At 46.8% G+C, this 10701-nt stretch overlaps 1 protein-coding gene across 1 annotated transcript; it reads right to left on the bottom strand.

The window, feature by feature from the left end:
* Positions 1 to 500: 500 nt before the first annotated feature.
* LOC119216825 (calreticulin-like) lies at positions 501 to 5780 on the bottom strand. Its single transcript, XM_037469974.2, has 9 exons — positions 5597 to 5780; positions 4833 to 4934; positions 3617 to 3820; positions 3384 to 3478; positions 3073 to 3282; positions 2467 to 2580; positions 2172 to 2315; positions 1976 to 2068; positions 501 to 1374 (listed from the first exon to the last, which is right to left on the bottom strand). The coding sequence occupies exons 1-9, from the start codon at positions 5688 to 5690 to the stop codon at positions 1132 to 1134; spliced, it is 1299 nt and encodes a 432-aa protein (XP_037325871.2). The 5' UTR covers positions 5691 to 5780; the 3' UTR covers positions 501 to 1131.
* Positions 5781 to 10701: the final 4921 nt, after the last annotated feature.

Below are 10701 nucleotides of genomic sequence, written 5' to 3'. Positions count from 1 at the left end.
TAGACTACTAACGTAGACATGAATGGCAAAGCCATGCATTGAAGAGGCACTGGAGGAAATGCACCACCCACGAGTACACGAATGAATTCATGCTAAAGGAACCGTTTAGCCATCCAAATTGTGTCAACCAGTGTGAGCCGTTTAAATTAAATTCTCCCGCAACAGACTTGATGTTTTAAGTTATCTCGTACATGGTAGAAATGTAACTGCAAAACTAAGTACTGACCAAAAGTTGACAAAGTGATTCTGAGGCTTGTGTACTTGTTCATGAATCTTCCATAACACCAAAAACATGAGTCAATAAATCAAGTAGGCATATAAAAGTAATCAATTGCCTTTTCTGTCGGTTCTGTCCTGAGCACTGCTGAATGGCAAACAGTGCTGATAGCGTTACCCGAGGTGTGACGTTGTGCTAATCATAGCGCTTTAGATGGGCAATAGTCCTATCCACCTGTAAAATGTTTCCAAATTTATGCAAAAAAAGACACTGAACCACTGTGAAGAGATGTCAGCTTGTAGAGTGGCTTCAAATTTATTCACTGGATGTGAACATACATTCACAATGAGAAAAATGCAGATTGTAAGGATCAGTTTGTTGAATGCAGAATCTTTCACAAACAATTGCACATCGGACATTTTCCCTGAATAGGAGCTGTAGAAACTGACATGTTTTCAGGGAATCAATATAATGATTGAATAAATTATGAATGTGTTATTTAAAAATAAAAAGATCCTACATCAAAGGGGTAATAAAAGTGCATGAACCAGACATCAGACCCTGGATTTACTGGATATCCCAACAAAGACAATATTAACAATGAACTGGCTCTGCAGGATGTGAGCGATCAGTGGGTTGCATTAAATCAGAACACTGCAAACACTAGCAGACAGAAGGAAATAAACACCAGATGAACCCCTCTCCCATCTCATTTGAAAGCTAAAAAGAAAAGCCAAGGTAATCAATAACATAAGAAATAACCTGACCCCACCTTCCATCCATCCATCCATCCCTCCCTCCCCCCTACACCTGAATAAAAGGCTGCTGTATTAAAGGCCAGAGTTCACATGGCTTCTGCAGATTTCCTGTCGTTGGTTTAGAAGCACACAGCAGTCAGTCAACCGGCTTCGCTTCTACAACTCTGTCTTCAACTCTGTCTTCTTGGTGTCCTCTTCTGTCCCAGCGTCCTCGTCTGTCTGCTCGCCCTCTTCCTCCGCATCATCACCATCTTCTTCTTCTTCTTCCTCCTCCTCCTCTCCTTCAGCCTCGTCGTCGTCACCCTCAGTTTCCTTGCTCGTGCTCTTTGCCTTCTCTTCCTCCTCCCTCAGTTTCCTCTCCATGTCCTCCTGCTCTTCCTTCATCTTCTTCTCTGGTCCCTGGAGGACAAAGAAAAGTTGTCTTGAGGTTTCAAACAGGTGTTTGAATTGACAATACTGAAAGGCAGGCATTTTGATGCCAACGATCCTTCACATTTAATTCACTCAAACACTTTTGGGGGATTTGTGTATAACATCTGGTGTTCTTTTCACTAAAAGATGGCCATCTTGTTTAGCATGTGAGCTAGGCCTACTGGGAAGGGGGGGGGCAACCAAGCAGGAAGCAATGCTGCCGGGAATCAGACACACTGCATAGGACCATAGGTTATTTGTGCGTTCACTAGATACTGTAGAGGACCGTTAAAAAGGAAAGAAGGTATTACACTGTTCAATCGCATAGCACCTTGAACATTGAACTCCCAGGTTATCAATATGGCAACAAAGAAAAAATGATGGCTGCAGCTGGACATCCTGGTATTTAGCGTATTACTGTGTAATGGGACTAATCTCCCCTGCCATACAAAATAGTGTGGCTGTATAGAAACCGCAGTGTCCTTGTACTACCTTCCTTCACTCCCAAATGAACCACACTGAGTATTTAAGATTAATAATTTGCTTTACAACATAGTCAACTCTACATAAGGCATTGATAAAGTCCTACCATAGTAGCTCCCCATGTTTGCTTCCCGAACTCTTCTGCCTCTTTGACATCGTCGGTGATCAGAAAGTTGTCAAAAATGGTGCCGGATTTAACCTGAGCAAAGGCACAAACCATGAGCGTTAATTCCTCACCGAGTCCATGTATGAAACATGACTTTACACATGTTCAGTAACTCCGTTATTACAGCTCTCATTACCTGCCACAGGTCCAGGCCCAGCACTCCAATGTTATCAAACTTGTATATTGTGGCGTCCTCTGTGTATTCTGGGTTGTCGATCTCAGGGTGGACCCACGCCCCTTTGTAGTTTGGGTTGGCAATCTGCTTGGGTTTCCACTCCCCCTGCAAAGGTGACACAAGAGAGCTTAGGACTAGTGAATGGTGCAGGGTATTCGATTATTTCCACGATAGCAGCATGTCTCCACGTAACCATAGTCTTTAAGAAAAATTAAAAAAAACACCAGCTTTGTTCTCAGCTATAAAAGCGCCTCACATTGTACTCTGGGTTGGTGATCATGGGAGGTTCCCACTCTCCGTCCATGTCCTCGTCCCAGTCGTCAGGCTTCTTGGCATCAGGGTCGAGGATGGTCTCTGGCTTGTCCCATTCCTGGGAAGGGAGCAGAAAGAGTTCCAATTGAAGTGAAGAAATATTGGCCCCTTGGCCTTGATTGCAGTTTATTGGACACTAGCCTTGATTGCTCAATTTTTTCCCAAATCCTGTGTAAAATAAGGTACTTAAAACTAAACATATGACCAAGCGTAAGCAAACTAGCCTGCGCCATACGAGGATATTTCACATCCTAATGCTAGTTTCAGGTGAGTGACACGTTTGCCGTCTGCTCATCATCATCCTAATTTCACTTTGCTTTGATGCAACAATGGTTACAGGAAATAAGCCCAACACTGGGCAATCTCTCCAATAGTGTTTCACGCAACTGCTGAAGGGGTAAACCGAAGGAAAAATACTGTGAAAGCTCAGAAATACCTGATCACGATATACTATCACCGTGAACTCTATCTGCCTCAGCGAGGTGTTACCTGGGTCTGAAAACCAGCCAGTGAGCTGCTCTAAGAATCCGGACTATGACGTTATGACTACCTCAGGCTTGGTGTCGCTGGGGTCGTCGATCATGGCCTTGTCGTCCCAGTCACTGGGTTTCTTGGCTTCTGGGTCCTTGATCTTCTTCGGGGGGAGCATGTCCCAATCGTCCTCCAGTGTGCCAGACTCCACCTTCTCATTGTCGATCTTCACCTCGTATGTCTGGTCTGGATTCAGGATCAGGGTGTACTGGTGGCTCAGCTCGTCATCCTGGAGAGAAGGGGGTTGATAGAATTTAGGAGGGCACAAGAATCTTCAAATGTATCTTCAAGAAAGTAGATATGTTCACACGGGCTTTACACAGTAGCTACCTTGCATTTGATGTCCTTCTTGATGAGGTGGTTCTGGCCCTTGTAGTTGAAGATCACATGAACCTTCTTTGTGCTGTATCCACAGATGTCAGGACCTGAAGACAATAGGTTACTTATTTAATTCCATTTTCTTAACATTAGCTCAGTCCTAGCTACATTTCAAAACAGCAGATTGTCTCAAGCTTCATTTCAAGTGCACTTGCCTCAAACAGTTGGGTTACTGCTCTACTCACCGAACATGATGTAATACTGAGAGTCTCCGTGCATGTTGCTCTGGTCCAGGTCCGAAGGAAAGACCTTAACGTATCCGCCTCCGCAGTCGATCTTCTGCTCGTGCTTGATGGTGAACTGGATGACCAGGGGCTTCCCCTCGTTACTGAAGGGCTCAAAGCGAGCAGACAGGGCGTAAAAGCGGGCATCCTGGCTGGTCTGCAGACCTGGAAAAAAAAGTTGACAGGGGCAGATTTAGTTGTGACGTTTTTTTCCCCCTCTTGACCAGGTTTTGCATCTAAATAAAATCCTGAAGTTTTTGATTTATTGACTTGGTGTCTTATAGTGCTTAAGTTACAGGATTACTTTGTAAAATGTAAATGAGTGAACATGGGCCCAGGGAGCATTCCAGCACAAAAAAAAATGGGACAGATGCATTAAGGGACGGGGCCAAGGGCGAGGTGACTTGTCAACAGGGGGCGGGGGGGCACCGACATAATCACCTAAATTACATAATCACAAAGGATTCTGTACGATTGCACATGCGTGATTCATTTCAGTCTGGAGAGCGATTTGTGCTTTAATGTCGGACACCAGAACAGTCTCAATAACACCAGGAAGAGTCGCTGGCCACTTATGATCGAAAGTTGTGTTTGTGGATCTCTGGCCTCTTGTAGTTCTTCCTGCTTTGACGTTTTCCGTGAAGCAACGGAATTCCTCTTTTGTAAAATGTTACAACCACGACTGCGCTCTGTGTTGAGGTGTAAAAATAATATCTGCCGTCTGCCAGAGGAGCAACATGTGAAAAACTAATTTACCGCAAGGAATTCTGCTACCCGTTTACCGGTTGAACCCGGTATACCGCCCAGGCCTAGTTAGCACCACTGGTTTGGAGGTAAAGGAAGTTGAAGACACTGCCAACTTAACTGACTGGCCAAGGATCGTCTCAAAGAGGCTTATTGCAACATCACCATTTCTCCTTGTCTTGCTCAAATCTGAATTGGTAGACCCTGATCTACACGATTCACATGGATGACGCGTTCTCATTTCAAAACGGCAAATTTTGCCTTAAAAGCAACACTTTTGCAGGTACGAGTTGTGGATTTGATCTCCAAATGCCTTCTCTTTGAAGCGACTGTCACATGCACAAACCTTTTTTGCCTATATTTGCATGACAACACCCATGTTTCAGTATTGTGTTAATCAGTGGGCTGACATAATTTTAAAAACAAGACTTACCTTTATCAGCCTCTGCGTCCCCGTAGAACTTCCCTGCAGTCAGTTTCCACTGGCCGTAGTCGGTCTTGTGCTTGGACTCGGTCCACCGGCTCGTCCATCCATCTGAAACAGAACAACCCAACAACTTAATGACTGACTTTTCCGGTTAGTGGAGTCACTTCGATGCAATCCTACAACATCCATCGCATCCGGCTTTACAATAAAAGCGCATTTATAACAAATACTGTTTTCGTGAATATATTTTTTATAAAAACATCGAGGTTCTGTTTTTATTTTACCCGGGTTAATACTTTGAGGACGTTCATTATGTCACCATTCGTCCTTTTGAACGGAAAAGCGAAAATACTGCACAATAACCGAATGGAATAGACATGAATATGCCCTCATCACGGTTGAAAGAAATATCAAAAGTGAAAGAATATGTGGACTCGCATTCGAAGGTGTCAGCTAATCCATTCATCTTCGTTACCTATTGTATGCACACAATAATATTAACTACTACAATAAGTTGCTGAGTCGCATACATTGTTTTAACTAACGTTAACCTTACAGCACTTTTAGCGAAGATTACCTCTAGATTGATTACTAGACATCACGTGGCCTGGCCTTTTGCAAAGGATTAATTAAATGCAGTACATTTCGTTTCAAAGAAACGTTTTCGTTTAGAAAGTCCAGATATGGATAATAAACGACCGAGCAGCTAACGTTACTTTTACAACACGACCACACACAGGACAAGACGTGAATAGTGAAGATTACCGCACCTCCGTCTAGAAACTGTTCCTTGAAGTGCACGGTGGCATCAACGGTGACAGATATCGATGCAATAACAGCGAGAATGGCCACTGACAGCTTCATGTTGGAGCTTCTCACCGGCGCCCAGGTCCAAGAGAGCAGGTCGGAGGAGGAAATCAGCTAATAAAGGCTCGACGAGGGGAAACCTGACAATTTCAACGGTGACAAGCCCTGCACAGATGGCCGCGGCTCATTGGACGAGCGCTGCGCCAATAAAATGAGACCACGAGTTACTCCTCGGAGAGGCTCGGCTCGCGTCGGACGGGGATCGGAAAGGGGCGGAGCCACGAGACGTCTGGTCATGAGGGTGAAGTGGTTACTTTGTAGGCCTACCTGGAAATTGCAACATCTCTACAGCGAATAGGCCACAAAAGCGGTTCGCTAGCCTGTAGCCTAAAATATAATATCGGGTTTATAATGATGGCCACCAAATACTACAAGTGTTTGACTTTTGCTGCCACCATATGGATTTTACTATTTATTTATTTTATTCAAAAGCCAGGTATAATTAGTGCGACTCAGGATTCATTCTTTCTGGTTTTTAGAGAGTTTTTAAAGGCCACAGGTTGAATGTAAAGATTCTTTTAAAGGAGTCAGCCTGCTCTTCTCAAATGCATCAAAAAATAATTTGTAGGATTATTTTAAACATTTCAAATGCATCGCTTGAGTTTTGTTTTTCAGGTGTATTATTTTATAGTGGCCTTAATGATCGTGTGGATTTAGTTGTCACTTTTGCTGTATGTCGTTTGTTGTTTATGGGTTACATTGAGAGAGTCATGTTTGATCCTCGCATGAGTTTAACTCGCTGTGATCGTATAGTGGTTAGTACTCTGCGTTGTGGCCGCAGCAACCCTGGTTTGAATCTGGGTCACGGCACTCTTAACCAGAGTCGTTAAATTCACAGAGACTACAAACATTGGCAAAGTGACTGCAATGAAGGTGTTTTATCGGTGCTGTAACCTTAGCGCACTGCTAAAGGAACCAGTAATAAATATGCAAAATACCAGATAATGAAGAAAATATCTCTGACAACGTGGAAAGCCCAAGTAGATATAGAATCGATGTGACATAGTACAATGGAATCGCTTTTCATCATATTTTAAAGGTCTATGTCTTTTTTCAGTAAGCCCGTTCCTCCCACACAAAGTCCTCTATCACTTGACAAAAATTATACTTTCTTGTTACTTATTCTTCTGAGTTTGTATCTCTATGGTGGAAATGCAGTCGTTTTGGATAAAAGCGTCAGCTAAATGACATGTAATGTAATGTAAATTAAGCCTTGAAACTATCCTCTTATTTCTAACATCTTCTAATAAAATAAGTGACTCCTAATAAAATAAGTGACTTGACTCAGGCATACAGTTGAAACCAGAAGTTTACATACACTGTGCAAAAAGACATACTTTTTGTCTCACTATCTGAAGTTAAATCAGACTAAACCTCTCCTATTTCAGGTCCGATAGGATTACACACGACATGTGCACATCAACCCCAGAAAAAAAGCTAAAGACCTTGTTAAGATGAGAAGCTGGTAAAGTGTCATTATCCACAGTAAAACGAGTCCTGCACCGACATGGGCTGAAAGTATGGAAGTAAATCTGTGCCATCGGGGGTTGAAATAAAAAGTTGATTGAATTTCTAGCACTGAATATTTATGCATTGAAATTATGTACCTGAATGTTTTTCAACATTAAAACACCGCAAAAAAATTCAACCTAAAAAAAAAAAATGTTGAAATATTCGAAATGGAGGCTACAATATTCAACCGCAAAAAATTCAACCTTGGCACACCAATATGCGGAGGCTACAATATTCAACCCAAATAAATTCAACCTTGGCACACCTGTCAGAGTCCCTCCCTCTGGACCCAGGTAAAGGCTGGTTTAGGTCTCCCTCTGGTGGATCTGGGAGAGGTTGGCTTCGCACGCACCTGTCTCAGCTCTGCAATCGCACACCTGCACCGGAGCCACAATCACCAGGGGATAAGAGGGAGAGCCTGACAACCGGCCGACGTCGGATCGTCACTCACGTCACGTATGTCGACCTCAGTCTTCGCGAGTCTCAGTGACCAGCACCCAGTCGAGCCGAGAGCCGAAAGTAGTTCTCTTGTCATTCAGTTTAAATCCTGTTACTCACCTCTTGTCTCACCTCCTTGGTTTCAGTTACACCTGTCTGTTCCTGCACGTGGGAGGACCACCGGGCACCGCGCACTGTCAAGGAGATCATCACCCGGGACCCCCTCCTTCACCTGCACCCCTCACGCCCGCTCCTGCTGCACCTCCAGTCGTGTTGATTAATAAAGTATTCACTCACCTCCTGACGGCTGTGTCTGTCCGTTCTGCATTTGGGTCCAGCCATGTCCCAACCTGACAGAACGATCCGACCATCAATGGACCCAGCAAACCTCGACACGGTACGTCAGGCGATCTCGTCCCAAGGAGCCATGTTGGGGCAGCACCAGTCCTCCCTGCAGGGAATAATGGCCAGCCTGGACTCCCTGTCTAACAGTATCGCCGCGATCCAGGCGCACCTCAGCGCACCACCCCAGCCTCCGGTTCAGAGCCCGCCTGAACCCGTTTCTGTGGTCATGTCCATGCCAGACCACGAGCCCCAGGTCCCCACGCCGGAGAGATATGACGGACACAGCGGCCGGTGCCGCTCGTTTCTGATACAGGTGGGACTTGTGTTCGAGCAACAGCCCCGCTCCTACCGGAGCGAGCGAGCCAAGATCTCCTACATCATCGGATTATTGCGCGGGGAGGCTTTGGAATGGGCATCTGCCGTGTGGGAGAAGCAGGGCGCACTCGCCCAGTCATGTGAGTTATTTACCGCGGAGATGCGGAAGATATTCGATCACCCCGTTCGGGGAAAAGACGCTTCAAAGCGATTATTATCACTGCGGCAAGGGACACGCAGTGTCGCCGATTACAGCATAGAGTTCCGTATCCTAGCTGCGGAGAGTGGTTGGGATGAGGAGGCACTACAGGGGGTGTTCTACAACGGATTAAATGAGGGCATTAAGGACAGTCTGCTCTCCTACCCGGAGCCACAGGGACTGGAGGAGCTGATCTGTCTCACCACACGGATTAATAACCGTAATAGGGAGCGGAGGCGTGAGCACGGCTCGGCACCAAGGGGAGCGCCGTGCGTCAGAGTCGACACTCCTGAGACGGTTACAGACCCCGAACCCATGCAACTGGGCCGTTACCAGATTTCGGAGGCGGAGCTTCTGCGCAGACGAACAACTAACAGCTGTCTATATTGTGGCAGGTCGGGTCACTTTCGCTCTCGTTGCCCATTAAAGGGGGGAAACGGCCCCGCTCACTAGAAGTAAGGAGGATTCTAGCGAGCGAGAGTCTATGCCCCTCCCCCCACACATCACGGACTCCGCTGAAGATTTCAGTCAGCAACGGCACTGCAGCAATGGCAGTGGAGGGACTCATAGACTCCGGGGCCGATGACAATTTTATGGACCATAAACTTGTAGACCAATTAGGACTCCGTAGAATTCCGTTAGAGGAGGTTATTGAGGCTAACTCCCTAGATGGCAGACTACTGGCCAGAATCACGGACAGGACGGAGCCGGTCCAGCTGCAAATCTCAGGTAACCATTTTGAGCAGATCAGTTTTCTTGTTTTTAAGTCCCCTCTGGTACCGGTTGTGCTGGGCTACCCCTGGTTAGCAAAGCACAATCCTTCAGTTGACTGGTCCACCAGCTGTATTCTGAGTTGGAGTGATTTCTGTCTGGCTAATTGTTTACAGTCTGCCCGTCCCCAGGGTGCCCAGCGGGGGAGTTCGACGCCTGGTCCCGACCTCACTCTGGTACCACCCGCTTATCACGACCTGGGCGAAGTATTTAGTAAACAACGGGCCCTATCACTACCTCCTCATCGGCCTTACGATTGTCACATTGAACTGCTGCCCGGGGCCTCCCTACCCAAAGGCAGACTCTACAATATCTCCAGACCAGAGCGAGAGGCCATGGAGAATTACATCAGGGACTCATTGGCAGCTGGAATCATTCGCCCCTCTTCCTCTCCGCTGGGCGCAGGGTTCTTCTTTGTTAAGAAGAAGGACGGCACTCTCAGGCCGTGCATAGACTATCGGGGGTTGAATAACGTGTCTGTCAAAAACAAGTACCCGTTACCTCTGATGAACACTGCGTTCGATTCTTTACAGGGTGCCACTGTGTTCACCAAACTCGACCTCCGCAACGCCTACCACCTGATCCGCATTCAAGAGGGGGATGAGTGGCTCACAGGGTTCAACACCCCCCTGGGCCACTTCGAATACTTAGTTATGCCATTCGGGTTAACTAATGCCCCAGCCGTTTTCCAATGCCTAGTTAATGACGTCCTACGTGACATGCTAGGTCGCTTTGTTTTTGTATACCTGGACGACATACTTGTCTTTTCACAGAATCAGGAGGAACACCAGAGGCACGTCCGCCAGGTTCTTCAGCGGCTGCTGGAGAACAGACTCTTTGTGAAAGCGGAGAAGTGTGAATTTAACACCAGGTGCACAAGCTTCCTGGGTTATGTCATCGCCGAGGGAGAGGTAAGAATGGACCCCCAGAAGGTGCAGGCCGTCCTGGAGTGGCCCAGACCCAACTCCCGCAAGGAGTTACAGAGGTTTCTAGGGTTCTCTAACTTTTATAGGCGGTTCATCCGCAACTACAGCCAGATTGCAGCCCCCCTAACAGACCTTACCTCCAATCTTAGAGCGTTCCGGTGGTCTCCTGGGGCAGAGTCCGCCTTCCAGGAGCTCAGGGAGCGTTTCACGTCGGCACCCATTCTCGCCCAACCGGACCCGTCTCTACAGTTCGTGGTAGAGGTCGACGCATCGGAGGTCGGAGCTGGGGCAGTACTCTCCCAGAGAGCCAAGGAGGACAACAAGCTCCATCCCTGCGCATTCCTCTCCCATCGGCTGTCACCGGCGGAGAGGAACTATGACATCGGCAATAGGGAGTTGCTCGCGGTGAAACTGGCCCTGGAGGAGTGGAGGCATTGGCTGGAGGGGGCGGACCAACCGTTTGTGGTGTGGACGGACCACAAAAACCTTGAATATATCCGGA

Source organism: Pungitius pungitius, chromosome 7 (assembly GCF_949316345.1).
Source record: "Pungitius pungitius chromosome 7, fPunPun2.1, whole genome shotgun sequence".
NCBI classification, from domain to species: domain Eukaryota; kingdom Metazoa; phylum Chordata; class Actinopteri; order Perciformes; family Gasterosteidae; genus Pungitius; species Pungitius pungitius.
This window is presented reverse-complemented; position numbering and strand designations above follow the sequence as displayed.

What these genes read in the sequence shown, in the direction of transcription:
- LOC119216825 (XM_037469974.2), bottom strand. Translation starts at nt 5,690, where the DNA reads ATGAAGCTGTCAGTGGCCATTCTCGCTGTTATTGCATCGATATCTGTC. An exon ending in TCACCAACCCAGAGTACAAT is followed by an intron (nt 2,316 to 2,466) that starts GTGAGGCGCTTT and finishes TCACCTTTGCAG; the next exon opens with GGGGAGTGGAAACCCAAGCA. An exon ending in AAACATGGGGAGCTACTATG is followed by an intron (nt 1,375 to 1,975) that starts GTAGGACTTTAT and finishes TTTGTCCTCCAG; the next exon opens with GGACCAGAGAAGAAGATGAA.